This window comes from Choloepus didactylus, chromosome 15, assembly GCF_015220235.1.
Source record: "Choloepus didactylus isolate mChoDid1 chromosome 15, mChoDid1.pri, whole genome shotgun sequence".
In the NCBI taxonomy this organism is placed as follows: domain Eukaryota; kingdom Metazoa; phylum Chordata; class Mammalia; order Pilosa; family Megalonychidae; genus Choloepus; species Choloepus didactylus.
Window position 1 is genome coordinate 58649199 of NC_051321.1, and position 26121 is coordinate 58675319.

The 26121-nt window shown below is 34.6% G+C and overlaps 1 protein-coding gene across 1 annotated transcript in view; it reads left to right on the top strand.

Annotated features, from left to right (window-relative positions):
* CABCOCO1 (ciliary associated calcium binding coiled-coil 1) overlaps nt 1-26121 on the top strand; it is a 154788-nt gene that overhangs the window by 16083 nt on the left and 112584 nt on the right. Inside the window, exons 3-5 of the mRNA XM_037805293.1 lie at nt 3377-3546; nt 17647-17791; nt 24649-24721. Coding sequence (XP_037661221.1) covers nt 3377-3546; nt 17647-17791; nt 24649-24721 — 388 coding nt within the window. The remainder of the gene's footprint in view (nt 1-3376; nt 3547-17646; nt 17792-24648; nt 24722-26121) is intronic.

Sequence of the window (26121 nt, forward strand, 5' to 3'; positions counted from 1 at the left end):
AATTCATTGGTGAATTTAAAACAAAACAAAACAACATTACCAATGAGAAACTGATATAAAAGGGTGGTAATAAGCCTGGGATTCACTTAAATTAAAATGAAGTCTAATATGATAGTAATAGACTGGAACAGTTATTATGGAACATATCACCAGAAGTAGGAATGCTAGTTGAACTGCAACCCAGTAGCCTTGATTTTTGAAGATGACTGTATAACTGTGTAGCTTACACAGTGTAACTGTGAGATTGTGGAAACCTTGTGGCTCACACTCCCTTTATCCAGCATATGGACAGATGAGTTGAAAAATTGGAACAAAAAGTAAATGAATAATAGGTAGGACATGGGAGATGGGATGTTTTAGGTGTTTTTCTTTACTAAATTTTTATTCTTGTTTTTATTTATTTTATTTTATATTTTTGGAGTAATGAAAATATTCAAAAACTGATCTTGGTGTTGAATGCACAAATATATGATGGTACTGTGAACAATTGATTGTACACTGTGGGTGACTGTAGGGTATATTAATATATCTCAGTAAAACTGAATTAAAAATTTAAAAAATGGAGGGGTGCCAATGAGAATAAAGTATCCTAATTTCTTCCCCTCACCATAAATAAAATTAATTGTATTACAAATAAAGAGGGTTAATATCCCTAAATAAACAAAAAGTTCTTATAAATCAATAAGGGGGAAAAAAGCAACTAGTAGACAATGACATTAAAAACCTAACTGGTAAGCAAAGAAATGCACAAGAAAACACTTTTTCTATCAGATTAATGGATATTAAAATTACTGACAAAATTCAAACTAGATTGGGCTTTGGAGAAATGAGCTTTTGTATAGCATTGATGGAAGACTAACTTGTCACTGGCTTCCTGGAGGGAAGTTTAGCAATTTATTTCACCATGTCCAATATTACCCAGCAATCCCACTTATAGGAATTTATTGCAAAAAGATCATTGGAGTTTTGGAAGGGCCTTAATTACTCATCCACCTTTCTGTAGGTCTTAACCAATTGAGGACATTGGCGCAAATTTGGGGATATATAGTTCCAAAGTATTACCAGCTCTATTCAGATATTACTGATAGGACTGGAGAATGTTTGAAGCTTTCCTGCTTCTACTCCCTTGTAATACTAATCCTTTTTCAGTTATATTCATTGCAAGCTTATTTTCCCAGTTTGCCACTTGCCTTTTCAATTTGGCTATGTTGTCTTTGGTCATCCATAAGTTTTTTCTTTGTTTGTTTGTTTAATATAGACCAATTTATTGTGCTTTTACTTTATGGTTTGTGTTTTTGGTGATGTGTTTAAGAAATTTTGTCCTACCCCATTGTCATAAAGATATTTTTCTATTAAAAATTTTAGATGTTTGCCATTCACATTTAGGTCTTTAACCCACCAGGATTTTATTTTAATTAATTATTTTATTTTTATTTTATTTTCCATATGAATAGCCAAGTCTCCCAGCATTATATTTGAAGGGCCCATGTTTTCTTCACTGACATGAAATATTCCCTCTGTCATATACTGAGTTCCCATATATGTTAGGTCTGTTTCTGGGATTTCTATCTGTTCCATTGGTCTATTTATTTATTCCAGGAGCAATACCCAAGGTTTTTATTTCTACAGACTTTCTTACTGACTTTCACTTAAGACAAATGATACTCTTCATTCAAATACAAAAAAATAAATGAACATTTGCTGACTGATGGCAAATGCAAACTGAAGATGTCTGGCTAGTAGAGTAACCCCCACAGTGCCTGTGTACAACTGCACCTTCCAGTTGAGTTGTGTGCCTATCAAAATGTATCAGTTAGGATGCTTTTAGTTGTATGTAACTAAAATCGTTTAAAAAAAGTATATACACACATACACATATCTAAAATAGGGAAATTCAGAGATAAGTTGGACTTCAGAGTTGGTTGATTCAAGACCTCAGCAGTATCAAGAAATGAAGCTTAATCTTGGGGCTGATTTTTTATGGTTAGCAGATGGCTGCCGATAGCAATCAGAGCTACTTACTGACTTTTTCTCATTTTTGTTCATCGGAAGAAAATGAACAACCCTCTTACATATGAAATAACTAGAATAATTTAATAGAGTGCCCACAATGGACCAATAATTATTACCAAGAAATGGCATTCACTGATTGGCATTATGTAGCATTATGGGAAGGGGAAATGAGATTACCATGATAGGCTTAGAATAATCAGAACTCACTTTTGGAGTTGAAGTACACCTTATGGATGAAATGGATATTGGAGAGTCAAATACAATATCAGCTTTATTTGATCCCAAACTTGTTTAAGCCACTGTACTCTGATCATATAATTTATTTCAATATTATGAATACAAGGACTTACTTTTTTGAAAATGATACCATAAAGTTGCTAGCCACTCCTACCCTCACCCCCCAACTCAGAAATCATGTATAATCGACAAGGAAATGCCGGTTCCCTCTTTTTCAAAACTAGGATAATGTTGAAAGTACAAACCACAAAATATGGAGCTGATTGCCAGAAGCAATATAGATAAAGCAGAAACTTGTGTCCAAGGTTTTATTCAGCATATTCATTGATGAAGAAACCAACATGTAGCTAAAGCCACTTGAAATGAGTATTTGACTTACAGAGATTTCTGATCTCAAACGAATAATATTTACTTATATTTTCATTTGCATTAGGAGTTTTATTCAACTTAATTTCTTTACCTACAGAGTTGTAAAATAGCCTAATCAATAAAAAATAAATAAATAAAAACTCTACCCTACCAAATCAGATAATCTCTGGAGGGTCCATAAGTCAACCCCAGACCTCCAGGAGCAAGTCACTCAGTAATCTCTTTTGCCCATTTCAAAATCTTTGACAGTTTTTCTGACAGAAGTTATCAGGATGTCATACTTTGGCTCAGTACAAATAAGCACTTCCTTGTCAATCTTTAATGATTTTCACATCCATTGATTCCTCCTGGAATCATTATTTCATTATTTCTTACAAAATGGTGATTTGCCAATTCTCTCATTCCTTCTAAATTTATTTGTTGGCATTCTTCCTAAATGAGAGCTTTCCATCATCCAGTTAATTATTAAACTTCAAACTAAGGAATTGGTAAAATAGTCTCTTCCAGTGATGCTCTGTAAGTTTGCTTTTGCTTTCTCTCTCTCTGTCTCCCTCCCTCTCTCTCTCTCCCTCTCACCCCCCTTCTCTATCTCTCATATCATTTTGGACTTATGGATTTTGATATAATGATGGACAAATTTAGATTATAGGCATTATGGAATTTCCATTTAAAAAACCTAAGTTCTAAAAATTCTTTGAAAAGGAGCTATTCAATATTTGGTCTGATTTTAATATCTGGATTTTTCCTTTTGCTACAGAAAGCTGGAAGAGTTTTTAAATTTCAAAAGTCTTCAAACTTGTTTAAAGGAAGCCATTCTACTTGATTATTATGTATCTGGATTTTTGTGGGCTAGAGAAATGGAATTTTCTGTTATTCAGTATTCAAAATTTATGACTTTGCTACATATGTTACTACATAATCTGAGAAGTAAGTACCTTATTTTTTTCTTTTTTTAAGAAAATGAAATTTATTCTACCATCTAAAGTAATGTTCTTAAGCTGCACTTCCTAATTGTAATTCCTTCAAATGAAAATTATGTTTTTTCCTGAATATGACAAAGATACAGTTCACATCTTTACTGAGTTATAAATCCTCAAATAATATTTAACAACGTTAAATTTCTCGTAATAATTAGTTTGTCAAAGATATGTTAACTTAATTTAAAATCTTGGTGACCTCTGCCTCCTCATTCTGGCTCCTGACCACCCCTTTCAAGGGCAAGGACATGTAGTGCTATTTTTAAAAAATGTATTCATAGTTTTCTTATGTAAGGAGAAGACACCTTTTTTTTTTTCCTTTTATGCAAAAGGGAAAATTCCATTTTTTGTTTTGTTGAGATATGGGAATGTCATATTAAAAATAACTGTACCAATAGGAGAAAATGATGCACAAAATTACACTTTACAATGAAAGAATTATGTGATATTAATTAACATTGCACATGGGGAACATGATATAAAGCTAAAAGAAAACCAGAAGTTTTAGGTAGCTAGACTTGAGAAATCAGTCTTTTCCAACACCATCCTTAAGAATGAATTTTTTATTATTATGAAACCTAATAAATAATATATTGTTTCCATTGTTAAACTATGTTCTTCCAAACAATGTATTCTTCACAAATTATCAAAAAGAGAGATGTTAGGATTTTTTTTTTCTTAGAACATAAATATTTTGAGAATCTTAGAGTTCCTAAACATTTCCCCAGCTAACATCACCAAAATTACTTAGTAAACAAGGAATCACCCAAATCTTAACCTGCATGGTAAGTAACAATCGTAGATGCCAACAATAAGATGACACAGATGTTGAGTTCATCTGACAAAACCTTCTATTAACTATTATAAAACTTCTCAAATAAACAGTCACAAATACTCTTGAAACAAATATTAAGATATAAAGAATCATCAAAAGAAAAGGAGGTATGAACAAGAAACAAACATAAATTTTAGAACTGAAATGCACAAGAACCAAAATTAAAGCCCAATGGATTGACTCAGTAGGAGAATGGAGAGGATGGAGGAAAACTCAGTGAACTTTAAGATGGAGTGATGGAAATTATGAAATCTGACCAATAGAGGAAAAAAAAAAAAAAGATTGGGGAAAAAAATGAACAAAGCCTCAGTGATCTATGTAAAGGATAACTAAGTTCTAGCACACATGTAATCCAAGTCCCAAAACAACTGGAGAAAGAGTACAATGCTGTTAAAACATTTTATGTAATAATGGGTGAAAACTTCCAAAATTTGGTAAGACATAAACCTTCAAATTCAAGAAGCTAGTTGTGCTGGTTTGAATTTGTTATGTCCCCCACAAAAGCCATGTTCTTTAATGCAATCTTGTGGGGGCAGACTTATTAGTCTTTTGATTAGGATGGGACCTTTTGATTAGGTTGTTTCCATGGAGATGTGGCCCACCCAGTTGTAGGTGAGACCTTTTCATAAGGTCATTTCCATGGAGGTGTGACCCTGCCCATTCAGGTAGGTATTCATTAGTCACTTGAGTCCTTTAAGAGAGCTAATGGAAAGAAGGAGCTCAGAGATTGAGAGAGACTTTTTGGAGAGAAACGACACAGATGCTTTGGGATGCAGACAGAAAGTCATTTGGAGATGCTAAGCTAAGAGATGAAGCCCAGAGTTTGTCCTGGAGAAACTGAAAGAGGACCCTTAGGCTTGGAGAGAAACACCCTGGGAGAAAAACTAAAGATGCACAGTGGCTGAGAGAGAAAAGATGAGACAGAACCCAGAGACATTTTGGAGAAAGCCATTTTGAAACCAGAACGCAGGAGCAAAGAATCAGCGGACACCAGACACATGCCTTCCCAGCTGACAAGGGTGTTCCAGACACCTACCTTTCTTCAGTAGAGGTATCCTCTTGTTGATGCCTTAGTTTGGACATTTTTATGGCCTTGGAACTGTAAATTTGTAACCTAATAAATCCCCTTTATAAAAGCCAGTCCATTTCTGGTATTTTGCATAATGGCAGCTTTGGCAAACTGGAACACTAGTAAAACCACAAACAGGTTAAAACCAAAGAAAAACACCATCAGTCACCTGGATCTAATTGAAATTTATAGAACAGTCCACCTCAAAACAACAAACTATTCTTTCCATGAACATGGAACATTGAACAAGATAGATTGTATTGTGGGGTATAATACAATTTAAAAGAATTGTAATCATACAATGTATGTTCTTTGACTATAATGAGATACACTAGAAATTAATAACAGAAATATGTTGAGAAACTTTCCAAATACTTGGAAATTAAACAACATACTTACGTGTAATGATAGATCAAAATGGAGGCTTCAAGAGAAATTAGAAAATATTTTTATCTAAATTAAAGTGAAAATCTAACATGAAAATTTGTGAGATCAGCTAAATTAGTGCTAAGAACTAGAAACTTATAGCACTAAATTCTCATATTAGAAAACAAAAATGTTTCAAGTCAGTCATCTAAATTTACACATTATATTATGGGTTGAATTGTATCCCCTTCAAAAGATCTGTTGAAGTCCTAAGACCCCATGCCTCAGAATGTGACTTTATTTAGAACTAGAGTCATTGCAGCTATAATTAGTTAAATTAAGATGAAGTCATTCTGGAGTAGGGTGGGCTCTTAATCTTATATGACTGGTGTTCTTATAAGAAGTAGGAGAGAGACCCAGACACATATACACAGAGAGGACAAAGTCATGTGAAGACAAGAGACACACAGGGAGAATGCCCAGACGCAGAAGGAATGTGGCCACGTGAAGACAGAGGCCGAGATTGGCGTGATGCATCTACAAGCCAAGGAACACCAAGGATTGCCAGCAAACCACCAAAAGCTAGAAGAGGCAAGGAAGGATTCTTCCCTACAGGTTTCAGAAGGAGCATGGCCCAGCCAAAACCTTAATTTTGGAGTTATAGCCTCCAGAACTGTGAGACAATTAATTTCTCTTGTGTAAGCCACCTTAAGAAATTAGTAGACCTTATGAAACCAATAAAGGAAGAGCAAAATAAAAATCAAACAGAAGGAAGAAAGTAATAAAGTAAGAACAGAAATCAATGAAATTCAAAACTGAAAACCGATAGAGAAAATCAATGAAATCAAAAGCTGGATCTTTGAAAGAATCAATAAAATTGATAAACATGAAGCAAAATTGATAAAGAAAAAAAGAGAGAAGACACAGATTGTCAGGAATTAAAAATAGGATATTACTACAGAACCTGCAGACATTAAAAGGATATTAATGAATATTACTTATGCACATAAATTAGAAAACTTAGAGGAAATGGACCATTTCCTTAAAAACCACAAACTACCAAAAGTCAATAAAATAAATAAACCAAAAGTCCTACAACTATTAAAGAAATTGAATTTGTAGCTTAAAACTTCTGGGAAAAAATCTCCAGGTCCATATGCTTTCACTGGCGAATTCTACCAAAAGTTAATAACAGTGCTACATATTCTCTTTCAGAAGTAGTAGAGAAGGGAACACTTCCTAACTCATTTGATGAGGTAGTATTAAATTGATACCAAAACCTAACAAAGAAAGTAATCAAACAAACAAACAAAAACAGAGAAAAGAAAAATAGAAAAGAACTATAGACCAATATCCCTCATAAACAAAGACAAAAATTCTCAAGAAAATATTATTTAGTTGAATCAAGCAATATATAAAAAGAATAATGCACATGACTAATTGGAATTTATCCCAGAAATGCAAGGCTGGTTCAATATTTGAAAATCTGTCAAGCCAATCCACCATAATAGTCTAAAGAAGATAAACCACATGATCATATTAATAGATGCAGAGAAAGCATTTGGCAAAATACATTCATGATTTAAAAAAAAAAAAAAAAACTCTCAGAAACCTAGGAAAAGAAGGGATCTTCCTTAACCTAATAAAGGTCTTCAAAAAACCTATAGCTACCACCATACATACTTGTGAAAGATCAAATGCTTTTCCCCTAAGATTGGAATCAGGGAAAGAATGTCTGCTCTCATCACTCCTATTCAATGTAGTATTAGAAGTCTTAGCCAGGGCAAAAGATAAGAAAGAGAAATAAAAGTCATGCTAATTGGAGGTGTCCCTTATTTTCAAGCAACATGATTGTCTACATAGAAAATTCCACAAAATCAAAAAAATAAAATCCTAGAACTAAGAAGTGAATTTGGCAAGGTTTCAGGAATAAGGCCAACATGCAAAAATCAATTGTATTTCAATATACTAGCAATATACACTGGAAACCAAAATTTTCAAAGAATAATACCATTTATGATGGCTCCAAAAAAGTATTTAAATATAAATCTAACAAATTATGTATGGGATCTGTATGCTGAAAACTACAAAATGCTGATGAAAGAAGTGAAAGAAGACCTAAATAAGTAGAGAGACATACTGAGTTCATGGTAAAGATGACAAGTTTTCTCATACTGATCTACAGATTTAAGGCAATCAAAATCTTGGCAGTATTTTTCTAGATATAGACAAATTAATTTTTAAAGTACATGGAGAGACCAAGGACCTAGAATAGCTAAAATAATTTTGAAAACTAAGAATAGAGTTGGAGAACTCAAATCACCAATTTTAAGACTCACTATAAATCAACAGTAATAAAGACAGTATGGTATTGGTGAAGGGATGGACATATAGATCAGTGGAGCAGAATGGATAGTCCAGAAATAAGCTCACATAAATACGTCCATTTGATTTTGACAAACACACAAAGCCAGTTCAATGGAACAGGGTAGACTTTTCAGCAAATCTTGTTGGAACAATTGATCATCCATACTGGGAAAAAAATGAGCTTCAAAGTAAATGTCACACCCAGTGCAAAAATTAACTCAAATTTGATTATAGATAGAAATACAAAAGTATAAAACTTTTAGAAGAAAACATAGGAGAAAATCTTTGTGACCTGGAGTTACACAAGAAGTTCTTAGACATGACACCAAAAACATGATCAATAAAAGAAAAAGTTGATAAGTTGAGCTTTATGAAATTTTAAAACTTTTGCTCTAATCAGGCTAAAGGGTAAAGGTTGAAACTGACTGTGTTCAAACTTAAACTTCCATGTGAGACCAAGGGAAGAGATGTTTATTTGGTGTAGGATCTACATTTTCTAAACAATGTAACTTCTACAGTCAGGTTGTTCAAACACTACAATTACATGGAACTTCAAATAGTAAGTGAGCTATGGTAGGTCTATATAGATTACAATGAAATAGCAATACATCCTAAACTAATTTGAGTGGAGAATAAAAATATGTATTCGGGGCCTCCCTGAAGAGCTGGGGAACAATGCAGGTGTTGAACTTCCTCACCTGGATTGTTGCTGATGTTCTCACAAACATTGGGGACTGACGGCTTGATGTGCTGAGCCCTCTGTCTTGGGGCTGGCCCCTATGAAGCTTGTTGCTGCAAGGAGAGGCTAAACCTGCTTATAATTGTGCCTAAGAGTCTCCGCCTGAGTGCCTCTTGGTTGCTCAGATGTGGCCCTCTGTCTCTGACTAAGCCACCTTGGCGGGTGATCTCGCTGCCCTCCCGCCTATGTGGGACCTGACTCCCAGGGGTGTAAATCTTCCTGGAAACGCAGAATATGACTCCCAGAGATGAATCTGGACCCGGCATCATGGGATTGAGAACATCTTCTTGACCAAAAGGGGGATGCTAAATGAAACGAAATAAAACTTAAGTGGCTGAGCGATTTCAAAGGGAGTAGAGAGGTCACTCTGGTGGACATTCTTAGGCACTGTATAGATAACACTTTTTAGGTTTTAATATATTGGAATAGCTAGAAGTAAATACCTGAAACTACCAAACTCCAAACCAGTAGTCTTGACTCTTGAAGACAATTGTATAACAATAGCTTACAAGGGGTGACATTGTGATTGTGAAAACCCTGTGGATCTCATTCTCTTTATCCAGTGTATGGATGGATGAGTAGAAAAATGGAGACAAAACCTAAATGAAAAATAGGTGGGATTGTGGGGGGATTTGGGTGTTCTTTTTTTATTTTTATTTTTTATTCTGATTCTGATTCTTTCTGGTGTAAGGAAAATGTTCAAAAATAGATTGAGGTGATGAATGCACAACTATAAGATGATACCGTGAACAGTTGAGTGTACATCATGGATGATTGTGTGGTATGTGAATATATCTCAATAAAACTGAATTAAAAAAAAAAAAACTTTTGCTCTGTGTTAAAAGAATGAATAGACAATCTACAGAGAGGGAGAAAATATTTGCAAATCACGTATTTGACAAAGGACTTGTGCCCGTAGGATATAAAGAACTCCAAAACTCAACAATAAGAAATCAAGCAATCCTATTAAAAGTGGGCAAAGCCCCCCAACCCATAACCCCTGTCTAACCATGACAAAAACATCAGACAAACCCAAGTCGAGGAACATTCTATAAATAGCTGACCAGTACTCTGCAAGTTCATAAAAAAACAAGGATTTCTGAGAAACAAAGCCTAAGGGAGCCTTGGGAGACATGAAGAGTAAATATAGTGTGGCATACTGGATGGAATCCTGGAACAGAAGAAGGTATTAGGTAAAAACTAGGGAAATCAAATGAATTATGGACTTTAGTTCATTATAATATGCCATTATTGATTTATTAGTTGTGATAAATGTTCTATAGTAATGTAAGATGTTAACAATAGGGGAAACTATGTTTGGGATATATGGGAACTCTTTATACTATTTTTACAACTTTTCTGTAAATCTAAAACTCTTCCAAAGTAAAAGTTTAAAAAAAAAAATGGACAAAAAATTTGAACAGACACTTTACCAAAGAGGACATAAGAATGGCAAATAAGTACATGAAAAGCTGTTCAACCACTTAATCATTAGGCAACTGCAAATCTAAACAGCTATATCACCACACACTTATTTGAATGGCTAAATAAAAAATAGTGACAATACCGAATGCTAAAAAAGATGAAAAGAAACTAGAATTCAAATAAATACATTGCTTATAGTGATGCAAATTAGCATAGCTACTCTGGAAAATAGTTTGGCGGTTTCTTATGAAGTTATATGACCCAGCACTCACTCCTGGGTATTTACCCTAGAGAAAGGAAAACATACATTCACACAAAAACCTTTATATGAAGGCTCCATTCATAATTGCTCCAAACTGAAAACAACCCAAATGTTCCTCAACAGGTGAATTTGTAAACGGGCTCTGATGTGTCCAGCTATAAAAATGAATAAACCTTGATACACTCAACAATTTGGATGAATCTCAGTAGCATTATGTTAAGCTAAAGAAGCCATTCTCAAAAGGTTACATACTATATGGTTATATTTTTATGACATTCTCCAAAAGAAGCAACAACTATAGGGATGGAAAACAAATCAGTGGTTGCCAGGAGTTGGGGTGGGGAGAGGACATGTCTATAAAATGGGGGAGTTTTTTGGGTTTATGGAATGTTCTGTATCCTGATTGTGTTGGTGGTTACATGAATTTATACATGTGTATAAATTCATAGAACTGTACATTGAAAGGAAAAGTCAATTTCACTATGTGATAATTTTTGAAAAAAATTTAAGCATAAAAACACAGATAAAAGGCTTAATGAAATAAAAGTTATATATGCACTAACAGTGAAAAAGAGAGACTACATAGGAATAAATTTTAAAAGGAAATGTTCAAGTCCTATATGAAGAAAACTTCAAAACAATACTAAAGGACATAAAGGAAGTTTTCAACAATTGTAAAAAACAAACAACATTCTTAGACTCAATATCATAAAGGAGCTAAGTCTTCTTAAGTTAATGTGTAATATTAATTTCCCAATAAAATACTATATATACATATATATATATGAAATTATATATATGAAATGCCTAGGGGTGGGTTACTAGCCAGCTGATTCTAAAATACAGAAAAGTAAACAAATACAAACAGCCAGAAAACTTTTTGTAAAAAGTTTTGTAAACCATACATATTTTAGTAGTAGTACTAGTAATATAAAATTGTAAATATTTAACTCTGTAGTGAATATTGAATACAGTGGATTCTAGACAGGCAGACCAAAGGAACAGAACAGAAAGTCTAGAAATAGACAATCACTGGAATTCAGTATATGATAAAGATGATGTCTCAAATCTGTGGTGAAATATGCCCTATACAATAATTAATGTTGGGGCAACTGGATGTCCATCTGGAAAATAGAATAAAATTGGATCCAAACCTCTCTCTGTGCATAAACAAGAATACATTCCAAATAGATCAAACATTTAAATGTAAAATAAGTGAGGTATAAAAATACTAGGGGAAAACATGGATTAATTTCTTTGCAATCTTTGATGGGGAAGATCTTTATAATTACATATCAAAATTCTGAAACCATAAAGAAAAAGATTGATAAATGTGTGTGTGTGTGTGTGTGAAATTATATATATATAATTTCTGCAAATAAAAAATATATAATTATATATAATTATTATATATTATATGTAATTATATATAATTTCTGCAAAGAAAAAATGCCAAAAGAAGAAACTGGGAGAAATTATTGCATCTCAGACAACTCCGTAATATAAAAAGAGCATGCAGAAACCAAGAAGGAAAAGACCAATAATGAAATAGAAAAGTACACCAAGGATATGATCAGTGACATACAAAAGGCTCTTAAACAAGTGAAAAGCTAAACCTTAACAACAGTAAGACAAATGCTAACATTGAAATGTTATTTGTTACATATGACAAGCATTCTCAATTGTCAAAGATGTAAGAAAGCAGTGCTCATGTTGCATTGGAAATATAGATTGAACACCATCCTGTGGAGTGTAGATTAACAGATAGCTATCAAATTTACAAATGTATTGTCCCTTTGACAGAGCAGTTCCACTGTGAGAATTTATCCTGCATATACATTTACATACATGTACCCTGATATATGTGTAAAGTTATCAGTTGCAGAAATGTTTGTAAAAGCAAAAGATTAGAAACATCAGAGATACCAGTATGAAATAATATTTAGGCTAATATAGATACAGATTTATATAGAGAGAAATAGTTATTAATACGTATATCTAGATAGGTTGGTATATGTGATATTTCTTAGATCTGTCTGCTGAGAGGACCTGGAAGCAATGGCATCGCAATAGCATAGCTAGCACCCAGATCTTGGTTTATAATTCCATTCTCCAATAAAAGGAATCAGGGCTTGTTAGAGAAATGACTGATTCTAGGACTGGAGCAGTAAATATAAAAGATGAGTCTGGAGCATCTTGTAATGCCAGAAAATAAGTGCTCAAAAACAAAATGATGAGAGTATGTCAAAGGGATACAGGAGCCAACTTAAAATGTCTAAAGTTGGAACAACATGAGCAACAAAATAACCTGATTGGATTGTAACTCAGAGTATAAAATAAAGATCCACAAGTTCATACTGATATGAATTAATTATTGGATAAGTAATTAAATGGGAAAGAATAAACACATCTTTCATATAGAATATGCTAGATAATTTATGTCAATACTTCATCCTCAAGGAGGTGAATCATAACTCCCTACCTCTTCAGTGTGGAATGTGCATAGTGACTTCTTTTGAAACAGTACAGTATTGAAAGGGGGGAAAACAGCAAATGTATGGTGGAGAAACCTGGCAAAGATTCAGATGCTCAAGGTCAACATCATTAGTGATAACCATGTTACTAGCATATACTCCTGATATAATGTAATGAGAATGGCCCTGGGGTCTTCCTCCTAAAATTCATAACTTCTGTCTAACCATGAGAAAAATATCAGACAAACCTAAACGGAAGTTTATCTGACCAATTCTTCTCAAAATTTTTAAGGGCATGAAAAACAAGGAAGTCTGAGCCCCTGTCTGGAGGGGCCCAAGGAGATACAATGACTACATGTAGAGTGGGATCCTCAAACAGAAGAAGGATATTAGATGGAAACTAAAGAAATCCAAATGAAGTATGGACTTCAGATGATAATAATGTATCCATATTGGTTAAGTAGTTGTCAGAAATACATCATATTAAGGTTAACAAAGGAGAAACTGGGGGAAGGGGTATAGGAACTCTGTAATATTCTTGCTGCTTTTCTATAAATCTAAAACTATTCTAATATTAAAAATTTATCAGTAGGGATTGGCCCACATCTAAACTGGAATATTATGCAGCTGTAAAACTGAAAGAATGAGGAAGCTTTCTATGTATTATTTCAGAAAATGTAGGCGGTATATTGTTATATAACTAAAGCAAGGTGCAGAATTGTGTGCCATTGTTTATAAAAGAGAAAAATAAGAATTTACATATCTTTTGTTTGATATATAATCAAAACAAAAACTGGAAGAATTCAGAAAAAAAACTAATAAAAATTACCTGTGGAGGAGATGGGTGGTGGGAACTGGGGATATGGGAAAGAGGAGTTTGAGGAAGTTTTTCAAAATATATCTTTATGTATATTTTAAACCATATCAATTATGCAAAAATTACTTTTTAAAAGAGTATATGGTATGGACAGTCTTAAACTTTGCAGTCTATGAGCTGAGTATGCACAAACTAGAAACAGAATAAAGGAAAGTAAAAATTGTTGTGGATCTCACATACTAAGTTCCATTTTAAATTTTTTCCACAACTTATAACTAAGTGAAGAATATTTCTTCTAGGTGAAACTCTATATTATTGATACCAGTTCAAATATGAATTTTAAAAACTTGAATAGCATCCACCCAGCTAACTCATAAACTATGAGAGAGTGAAAGTACGTGTATAGAAGCTAACCAGAAAAAAATCAGGAGATCTAACTTTTCCTTTCTTGAGGAAAAAATAAATCCCCTCAAACCTTTTAAACTTAATGTTATAGTCATCATCAGGAAAGAATGTAATTTTAGCCAAGTGTGCCAAGGGAAAACATAAAGTATGTTTACCCTTAAACTAAGTGGTAGTAGAGTCCTGATTACCTCCTAGTCAGCATTCCTATCAAGGAACATATCAATAGAAAAAGCATGAAGAACACAGTCTGGGCTTTTAACCGTGGTGTGGTTGAATGTTATTAATAAAAGTCTATTGTGGGAACTGCATTTTCTATTAACTCGGTTTCTGATCCATGCCCCAAATTTGTGCAACATTTTATAAGGCATTCTGCAGACAACTCATCTGTAGTTAAATTGGCTCAAACTAAAGGATTGAGGAGCATAGAATTTTTAGAGTTATCGTGCAGTATATATTGTGGGATCTAATTTTTCTAGGGCCTGACCATGGACAAGCTGTAGGTGTTAGAGAGGCTGACTATTGGCCTCTCTCCAGGTCCATGGGGCCTAGACTGACTCCCTTCTACATAACTTGAATTTGAGTATGTAGCCCTGGAATGCTTTTACTAAGTAGTTCCTGTCATGCTGAATTGGGTTTCCCCCACCCCTAATAGGAATAACAATAATATTAACAACAATAATAATTATTATATTTATGGAAGCTTACCTTCTGCCAGGCATTATGTCAATCACTTTACAAATATTGTATTGAATTTAAACACAATCTTATGAGATAATTCCATTATTATTATAGCATTTTACATATGAGAAAAAAATGATATTCAGGGAATTTGTTAAATAATTCCTTGAAGTCACACTGGGTCAACCCCAGGGAGTCGGGCTTAACAGCCTTTCCCCTAACTACTACTCCAAATATACCTGGTGCTGGGCTGAATTCTAGAAAGGACATACACATGTATTATACTAGCATGTGTATATTTTTCAGTTTACTAAGACTTTCACATGCATTTCATGTTTGATGCTCACAGCAGCACTATAATTTTGAAAATGGGTATTATTTTCATTTTACAAATAAGGAAAATGAGACTCAAGTCACCTAGCTAGTAAGCAGCAGTTCTAAGGTATTATCCTAAGTCTTCCAACTAATTACAAGTCTAGTGTGTTCTTACATTACCCTAAATTTTCAAGGATAAATTTTATTTCTAACAGCCTTTACAATTTAAGTGGTTCAGTCTTTCATATTTTAATCACATTACTAAATGTGATTTTTAAAAGATCAAATATTTCAGTTAGATAAGTGAAATGATAACTTCCCTAGTTTTCAAAGTCATTATCTATAGAAAGACATTAGACAGAGAAAAACATTTTTAAAGAGTTAGTCATATTTCAACATAAAGAAATAGTCATATAAATGTACTTTTGATTAGTATAATTCATCTAGAATTATAATCAATTATCTAAGAATTACTTTTTCTCTGCATCTCTAATTAATGCTGCTTGATTAATAAAAGGATTCTTTCAGATTTTTAATCCATTCATTTATGAATTCCTTTTATGCAATAGAGTTTTCATTTCTGAAGATACTCTCACTATTTTCAAAAGAAGTTTATCATGGAAGAGAAATGTGCAACAATAATAGAGCTCTCCTTTGAATGATTTAAGAAAGCCTAGTCATCCAGCTATAATTCAGTGTTCTGACTATCTGGAGGGAGGCTATGAGAAATGGACCAATTGTAATTTATTAACCTGGGTTTTAATTGTGATATAGCTTTATGCTTCTTTCTAATTCCTACCAGTAGAAAATAATATAGACTAAACAGTTTACAAGTTAGTCTATATAGTGTCTTTCTAAAACTTTAAATTGCTTTTTTATAATTTTATTAATTTTTGTGTTTGTGGTATAGTCCTTATATACCAGAAAGAGTAGCTATATAACCCTTTAAAGGGGGGCTGGGTCCAGGTAATAAGCTTATGTTCTCATAACTTCTCTTCATTCCTCCCAAAGAAAATGCATTCCATTAGTAAGAAGTAGAAAGTTTAGTGATGGTTTCATAAGAGAGACAGAGGTTTGGTTGGGACCCAGGTGGGTAGGTTTCACATTGAACATGAAATCCCTCCAAAAGCCCTAATGCAGGTCCCTAACTGACATATCCTTACAGTCAGTCTTGCCTTTCGGCCAAACAGCCACTCCAACTTCATCTTCTCTAGAGTCTTTTCAGTACCCCATCTCTTGCTCACAGATCCCAGCCCCAACCTTTCCTTCCTCCCCTAGGTCCTACGCAGAGCAATCTGCTCTTCAGTTTTAGGTCCACAGGCCCATCATTGTCAGCAAAGGACTCTCTGGACACTTCAGTTACCTGGATTCATCCTCTTGGGGAGTGCTTGGATTGTAAATGATTATTTTGCCTGCCACAAGTTAAAAAGAATATAATATGAATAAACAGGAAAATAAGATGGGAGTTAATAATTTTATTATAGACATTATTTAAAAAAAATGTTTCTAGTTTTTAACATTTAATTACTTCTTTCTTAATGGGAAAAAATGCAAAAAAAATGATAGGTTTGGGGATTTTTGTTTGTTTATTTTAGCTGGAAGAGAACACGCTAGAATCATTGAGTTGTTTATTTTGGAAATAGTAGTGAAGTTTTTTTGCACTTACATCTGGTTCTCACCATCACCACTGAGCATACATTTGAGAAATCCCTTACAGACTATAACTGTGGAAAAGAGAAAACAATCTTGACATTTAATGTAAAAGTCCATATTTCAGGCTTCTGTTGAAATTCTTCAGGCCCAGATTTGCACATAGTGACAATCAGCTAAAGCCAGGTATTGTTCACCTCCATTCATTTATATTTTCAGCACTGAGTTCAGCTCTGCTGTCTATAGTAACTAAATCTACTGTTCAGGCCCTGCTCACCAACTAAGCCAACCAAGTTCTTTTTTGTCATTTTCATGTATGGTCTTATTTTAAGATAGGAATAAATTTCCTTTCCATTTTAAAGTAATCTTTAGATAGATTTTGATTTTTTTTTTTTTTTTTTTTTGCATCTTGAAAACAAAAACTCTTCAGACATTTGTGTAGTGTTATAGTAATTTACAATTATTGGGTTTGTCAGCTCTTATTCTTTTACACAAAATGAAATTATTAATTATTTCATGAAGAAACAATAGCAAAATCCTGAATAAAGTAAATTTTTGCACATTAAGGACATCTTGGATTATTTTGTTCTGAAATCATCTATCATCAAAATAAAGCTTAATTAGTATTCCCTTGGATTTTTATTTCAGCACTGCATATGTCCTTAGAAGACAGCATAAAATGGCTTGGAGAAGTTATGGCTGAAATAGGACCACCCCACTCAGAAAACAATGAGAAATGGCATATCTTTGATGTAAAACAAGCCAATGCTATCATTGATTACTTAAAAATCAGGTATGGATCTTTTTCATAGCATTTATTTTTCCTTTCATATCTTTTAGAAAAGTCTTTTAAATAAAAACCAATACATTTTTAACAATTTCAGATGCTTACAGAATTTATTCAGTAATAACCCAACCAAATAATTAGATAATATTAAAATCTTCCATAGAATAAATAAAAGTCATAACATTGAACCAAATGTTAGCTAACCTTACATTATTAAAACAGAGCAAGAAAATGTCTTCAATATGTTCTATCACTAGATTATAATAGACTATATAATTTAAATACAGTAATATAACTGACCTTATCAAATTTTATATTTTAAAGAGCAACATTTATTTTTATTTAAAAGTTTCTTTTAATGGCTTTGTGTGGTAGATTGAATTGTGTGCTCCAGTTAGGACATGTTGTTTGTCTTAGTCCACATTCTTATGGGTATGGACCATTTGTGACCCAAATAAATCAAGTTAGACTTTAATCCAGACTACTGGAGTCCTTTATAATCAGAGTGAAAGTCAGACTGAGAGAGAAGCCATGGAGAATAGCCAGAAGCTGTAAGTCAGCAGAACCCAGAAAAGAAAGAAGACACCACCATGTGCATTGCCATGTAATGGAAAAGCCAGGGGACCCCAAAGATTTTTGGCCAGCCAGAAGATACCCCCCTGGGAGGCAGCCTCTGAAACCATAAACCAGTAAATTCCTATTGTTAAGCCAACCCATTACATGGTATTTGTTTTAGTAACTAGGAAACAAACAGATTTTGGTACCCAGAAATGGGTGCTGCTATTGCAAATATCTAAAAATTTGGAAACCGCTTTGGAATTGGGTAATGGGTAGAGGCTAGAAAAATTATCAGGGCTCAAAAATGAGTGAAAATGTAGATAAAGTTTGTATTATCTTAGAGAATACATAATTGGTCCTGAACAGAATGTTGGTAGAAATGTGAATGTTAAAGGTTCTTCTGGAAAGGACATAGAAGGAATTAGCTGTGTTGTTGGAAATTAGAAGAAAGGTGATCCTTGTTATAAAGTGACAGAGGACTTGGCAAAATTGAGTTCTCATGTTGGATGGAAGACAGAACATTCTCCTTGAAGTTATAGTGAAATGAGAGAGGAAATGGGGATAAACTGAATATTACACTCTTAGCACAAGGAAACTAGCAACTAATAATTTGGAAAATTCTTGGCCTATCCAGATGTGTGCTCTGAGACTAGGGCCAGAAGCAGCTCTATCAGGGACATCCCTAAACTTTTGGGAAGTGAGTCCCCAGAGGACAGAGCTGCATGTAATGATTTTACTGAACGACCCTTTATGTGTGGTTGATGATGGATTCAGTCAGCCACTTCAGTGGAAGTCAGAACTGGAAATGCAGTTATCCAAGAAGAATCTGTGGAAGATTCTACTGTCTGCTGATTTGGAACTCTTGGAACTCCACACAAAGCCAACAAGATTTTTGTAAAATTTGTATGAGCAGAACCACTGCCAGCCCAGACTGAAAGAGAAAGAAAAGGGACTAGTTGAAGGAAGAATGACTTCAAGGGCAGAACCCTTGAAGCAGAGATCTGGACCAAATAAAATCTCCTCTGCTCAAGAGAGCAGGCCACCCATGTGTGTGGAAGGGGGGTTGGGAGGATCCATCCCTGCACTTGGAGGCTTGGCAGGGGCAAGCCATGTTTCCCATTGTTAACGGAGAGTGCTGCCATCCTGATGCTCCAGGAGGTTGGGGCCTAGACCCCAGTGTTTTTGGAGAGCATGGCCCATCACAAGTACTTTGAAGGGTGGGGCAGGCCTGGAGGACAAAACAATCCATAGATGACTCTCAGACCTTGAAATCTAATGGAGTTTTCCCTGCTGGGTTTTAGACTTGTTTGCAACCTGTGACCCCTGTTTTCCTTCCAGTTCTCCCTTCTGGAATGGGAATATTTATCCTATGCCTGTCCCTCCATTGTGTATTGGAAGCAGATAACTTGTTTTCTAGGTTTCACCATCCCTTCAGACAGGAATTTTGCCCTAGGGCAGACCATACCCATTACTGATTTTGATAAGACTTTGGACTTAGCTTTGCTCTAATGTGGCTTAAGGTTTGGGGGTTGATGTGATGGGATGAATGTATTCTGCATATTGGAAGAACATGTCTTTTTGGGATCCAGGAGGAGACAGAAGTGGATTGAATTGTAGACCCCCGCTGGGATATATTTTTGGTCTATGTCCACATTCTTGTGGGTGTGGACCTATGTAAATAAGATGTCTTCAAGATGTTACTTCAGTTACAGTGTAGCCCAGATGAGTCAGGCTGGGCTTTAATATGGAATACTGGAGTCCCTTAAAAGCAGAATGAGAGTTAGACAGAAAGAGAAGCCCTGGGGAACAGGGTGAACAGCCAGGAGCTGGAAGTCAACAGAACCCGGAAGAAAAAGAAGACACCACTATGTGCATTGTCATGTGATGGAAAAGTAAAGGAACCCCAAAGATTACCAGCCAGCCAGAAGATACCACCCCCCAGGGAGCAGAAAGTCTTCTAGCCTCTAAAATGGTGGGCCAATAAATTCCTTTTATGAAGCCAACCCATTGTATGGTATTTGTTTTAGCAACTAAGAAACAGAAACATTTTGTGTTAGAAATTGAAGAGATTTATATATATACTTCCTCAAATTTATTATGTACCATGAAATATTTTGTTGTATTCACCAAGTGAACTAATTAAGTCTTTCTTTCAACTTAGAAAATTATGGTGGATGGAGGGAAAGTATTTTTATTTCAGTAATTCTTCATTGTTGATCTAAGAAATCTGTCTTTTTATATAAGGGCTGCGTTAGAGTCATGTATTTCACTAGCAGGACATTTTTAGAGTTTTCAAATATTTAAACAAAAGCAGGTAAAATCTTTTGTTTAATTAAAAGCTTCTGTAGAATAATATCTTTGTTTCTCTTATCTACTCCAGTGTTTTCCAACTTTAAATTTTAAAATTCCAAAATAAAGGGAGGTAAATGATATCCTAGACATGCTTGTAATAAGCTTGGCAAAGATCCTGGTTATAGTCTGGAAGCTTTTACAATATTAATGTGTTTAATGTGGTAAATTTATATACTTGTTTCTGGTATGAATTAATAATTGCATATAATATATGTTTTTTAGATAGTAGCATTTGATATAATATAATTTCTTAATACAAAAGCATACTTCCTAATTCTGTGTCTCTCACTAAAAACCACATTGCTCTTCATACCAAGTAGAGTAAAGCAAGGAAAGGTCCTTTGGGATGGGGGAGGTTCTGGAAATCTAGAATTGGAGGAGAACCTAGTCCCCAGGGTCTTTCTGCCCATCAGGGTTTGAGGATCACTGGATGAGAGGAATTCTATTTTGCATTCTTGTATAGCATTCTTCTTTCTATTCTCTTTCTACTTGAATGTGCCAGGTTTCTCTTGCAGAGCAGCATTTTTACAGCTGAGCCCTAAGCTTAGGCTTATAATGGACGCAGGGACTGATAGTAAACCATAGAATCAAAACCATGCAAACATGATAATGACACCTTCTAGATGGTGGAGGGTAGTGGCTCTCTTTCCTTTCATCTAATCTCTCTGGGCAAATGTTCATCAACATATTTCTTGACATTTTCTTTTAGAAAATATTTATGTTAGGAGGGGATGTCAGTGTCAGTCACCTTTAGATCCTAACCAGGGTGACTCCCATACCAAAAATCACCAGTGCTACTTCTCCAAAAAAAATGTAATATTTGAGGGATTAGGCAAATAAAGTAAATCAGAGCTCTTTTCAATACTGTTAAATCCTCATATTGTGAGTTCAAAGAAATTATGTTTTAAATAACCATGTTACAGAATATCTGATATTGATACTAAAGTTCTATAAAAGAAAATGTGCTTTTCTAGAAGCTTGTCTATTTGGAGTCCCTCATAGGTCCACAAATGTAAGTTTAAGGACAATTAATTCATATAATACTTTTCATTTTGATGACTATAAAGCAGTTTTGTAAATATGAAGCTAACTTAATTATCAAAAGTATAAGCATGTATCCATTTAACCTGATATTAAGTTTTCCAACCAATAAAAGCTCTGTTTAAGGAAAGCAGTTTTTAGAACATGACTCATAGCACATGAAATTCAACTGACAATAAAATTGAAATTTCACTTGATATGCTTAATAGAGTCTAAACTGTATATTCTTTCATGTTTCTGTGATTTGAAAAAACTGATACCAAAATTCCTTGCCCTCCACCCCAGTACTATGAAGTACTGGCACATCTGCTTGTGTGTGTCTAATGTGCACATTTGTATAAGTGAATGTATAAAATATACAAGGATAAAAACTAGTGCAGCTTTTTGATAAAGGCATCATTTAAATATATATCTAGTCCAGGTACACGTCTGTCATTGTATAGTCTACATATTCCCTGGGGATTAGGTGAAGGGAATGTGTACAGGCATATGCCCCAAAAAAGTAGAACAGCCCTGCCTCTTCATGCACAATACAGGGCATCATACTTCCTGGCATGGAGCCAGGCCTCCTGACCCAATTTTATTCTCTCTCTTCCACTTAGGACTATCACTAGATGTTTGACAAAATAGTCTAGGAGCTTAAGTCAGCTCAAAGTCTAAAGGAAGAGGGAGACCATGCACTCCCACAACCATAGTGTTGCTTTATTCCCTTGTAAGGCCATCTAGTAATCCTCCCTCCTTAGTAAGGCATCCAGAGAGCCCCCACCAAGGAGGGAACGGGTGTGAGGCAAGGGAAGCAATTTTGCTGGCCCCCAAGAGGGAGCACCTCCTTAGGCGCCTCTCTTTTCTTTCCCTAGACCTGCTCTTGCCCCTCACTCTGCATCTTTGGCCACTACATCCTACACATACATTTTATTTTCACGGTAGGAAGTGTATTTACCTCTTGGGGTGGGACAATCTCATTCTTACTGCAATGAGGAGAATAAGGCTGAACGATTATAAAATTTCAGAAAGGAAGATTTATTAAGTGACACAAGATAAAGGAAAATTTTACACTACTTCAGTGAGAGGAAGCCAAGCTATTTCCAAATTACTCTACAGTCTTCATTTTTTCTACTCAATATCAGTTATTGCCAGTGTAGTACTTTTGACTTTAAAGTGTTCTCTAGGTAACCACTGTAGGGGAAGGAGAGTTTGCATTATTTTTCTTCACTAAATTATAAAACTTCACTAATCTTTATTATTTTAGCGAACAAATCAAAGTGATATCAAAAGCTAAGTTAGTTTTCTGAATGTTGATGAGTAACTTGAATGTGCAAGGTTTTTTTCCCCCTAAAAAAAATACCATGACCGAGTCTGCACACCCCTCACTTTTTAATAGATTGTGTTAGTGCTGAGATCAACAGCTAATATAACTCAGAGAGACCCAGGTGCCTGAGGATTTCTTCATTGATTTCAAATGAATTGAAACTTTGATCCAATACAACATTCAGGAAAAGCCATTATTATACATGCTCAGTAGCTACATTCTGTAAATGTTAATTTCTCAGTTATATTAAAATCAATTTTCTTAAATAGCAAAAAGCACCAGAGTGAAAGAGAAACCACTAAGATTATTTTTTGTTCTTGGGAATTTTGCTGTATTATGAGTCTATTAATTTTCCAAAACAGTGGGAAAAGAATTAGAAAATTTCAAATATTATCACATACAGGATATTAGAAGTCAGCCCTTCAGTAAATTTCTAACTCCCAATAATACATTGCTGACAGCTTTAAACTTACTAAAAAATATTTGTTTTAAGGATCTCCTATCCTTTGGCTCTTTATTGTTTTTAGAGCAGGAACTGAAGAAATGATCTTTCTTAAATTAATTCCTCTCTTCTGATGTGTGATCTAACATTCTGCAAGAAAATTAGACATTTTCTAAATGGATTGCAGTTCATCTCACATCACTTCTTGGGTGTTTTTGGAGATTAATTTAATCTTGAAAAAATTGGGGAACATGGGAGGAAATAATATGGAAGTAGATTATAGAGTCAATGCCTTTCATGCCAGAGGAAATTGAGTCCAGTTTGGAGTAAAATGTGAAAAATACTGTGACGTTTGTTGTTATTTAGGAGTGGTGCGTTATTTGCTTTTAAGCCAGGAAGACTCAAGATGCAATCTGATTGCTCCCTTATCCCAAATACATCCATTCATCAAAGATGGATTAACTCATAGATAATAGTGGTTACTGTGTTTTATAATGTCAACATCTCTGTTTTAGTTTCCTGGTTGCTGAAGCAAATAGCATGCAGTGGGTTGGCTTAAATAATGGGAATTTATTGGCTCACTGTATTGAGGCTAGGAGAACTCCAAGATCAAGGTATCATCAAAGTGATGCTTTCTCCCAGAAGACTGTAGCATTCTGGGACTGTCTGCTGGCGAACCTTGGTCCTTGGTTTTTCTGTCACATGGCAATGCATATGGCAGCTTCTTCTGGCTTCTTGCTTTCATTCACTTCCAGCTTCTGGCTTCTCTGTTACTTTCTCTCTCTGTGGCCTTCCCTAAAAGGCCTTCAGTAATAGAATTAAAACCACCCTGATTCATTTGGGCCATATCTAAACTGAAATAGCTTCATCAAAAGGTCCTATTTAAGAGGGTTCACACCCACAGGAATGGTTCAGATTCAGAATATGTTTTTCTGGGGTACATGGCTCCAAGCCACCACAATCTCCAAAAATAAACCCTTAATTTCTTAGCATTTCTAGGTAATTTCTTCTGGAATAAATGAGATGGCTAACTCTATATTAGTGTTTAATGTTTTTAGCTTAAGTCAATAATAGCAATTTTCCTTTAATAAATACCATTACTTATTTGATTTTTTTCCGGAAATAAATTAACCAGAGTTGCATATTTATTTTGCATTTCAGCTTATTTCAACACTACAAGCTATATGAGTTTCTATTCTACTCTACCAGGGAAGAAATTGTTATAGGAACTGAGGTAAGTAATTTATTTAGTTGGAACTAATTAAGCTGAATCACTTAATGCATGCTGATCAGCATCTGGATCTTAACTGCTTAAAGCAACTTCTTGTCAAGATTATGCAAGTGTTAATATAAGCAACTAGTAGTTTGCAAAAGAATAATTGCATAAAATTGAGCTTTGGATTAAGAAAATAAGCTGTCTTTTGGCATTAAAAGCATTGTTAATCACATGTACTTTATGTGTTTATGGATTATTTGACAAAACTCAATTGGATAGGGTATATATGTCTTCATACAAATAAAATCAGGAAACGTGAGATAAATTCAGTTTGATCTCTTCTAATTTCACATTTTGTCTTCTCATTGTTTAAGGCCTAATTCAAATCCCACTTCCTCAATGAAGCACACACCCCATCTCAAACAAGGGGTTTGGACAAACTCTCTTGTCTCATTCTATGATTTTATTTCAGTTGATCTCTTCCCATTGTATTTCAGCTGCTCTTCCACCACCAGTGAGCATGTAAATATGTACCATCTCATATGGTTCCTAATTGTTTCCTGTATGTTGATATAGTTGGCATAACTCAACTGCAATTTCCTTGAAGGCAAGGATCACCTTCTGGTTTTCTACCACAGCATGTAGTATGATGCAGGGCACCATAGCCACTCAATTAATATGACATAAGTGACTCAGTGGCCTTGCCTGAATCAGACCTACCACAAGGCATTTTTGAACAGCCTTGACACAATCATATATTTGTAATTACTAGAAATAAACCCTAGGTAGAAGAACATCTTAAAGGGTTAAACATGCCATAAAAAAAATGCTCCTGTGGGTTCTTAACTACTTTAGGAGGCTACATTGCCTAGAAAAATCAGGGACAGGAGTGGCCACAGTTAGAAATAAGCAGGTGACTAACAAATTGTCTTAGTTTGCCAGGGCTCTTACAATAAAAGTGCCACAGACTAGTTAACCCAAAAAAATAGATTTATTGTCTCAAAGTTCTGGAAGCTAGAAGTCTGAAATCAAGGTGTTGGCATGGCCATGCCTCCTCTCAAAGGAAAGAATCCATTCCATTCCTCTCTCCTCTATTCTGGTGGGTGACCGTCAATCCACAGCATTCCTTGACTTGTGGTGGCATAACTCAGTCTCTGCCTCTTTCTCTCTCTGTTTCTCTCTCTCTCTCTCTCTCTGTGTGTGTCCAAATTTCTTCTCCTAATAAGGACACCAGTCATATTGGATTAGAGCCCACCCCAATTAAGTTTTGCCTCATCTTAATAAATTCTTCAAAGATCCTCTTTACAAATAACTTCATATTCACAGGACTGGCATTGAGGGCTTGAAGGTCTTTTTGGGGGACACAATTCAATCCATAACAGAAATATTCACATCTTCTTTATAACTTTCTTGATATT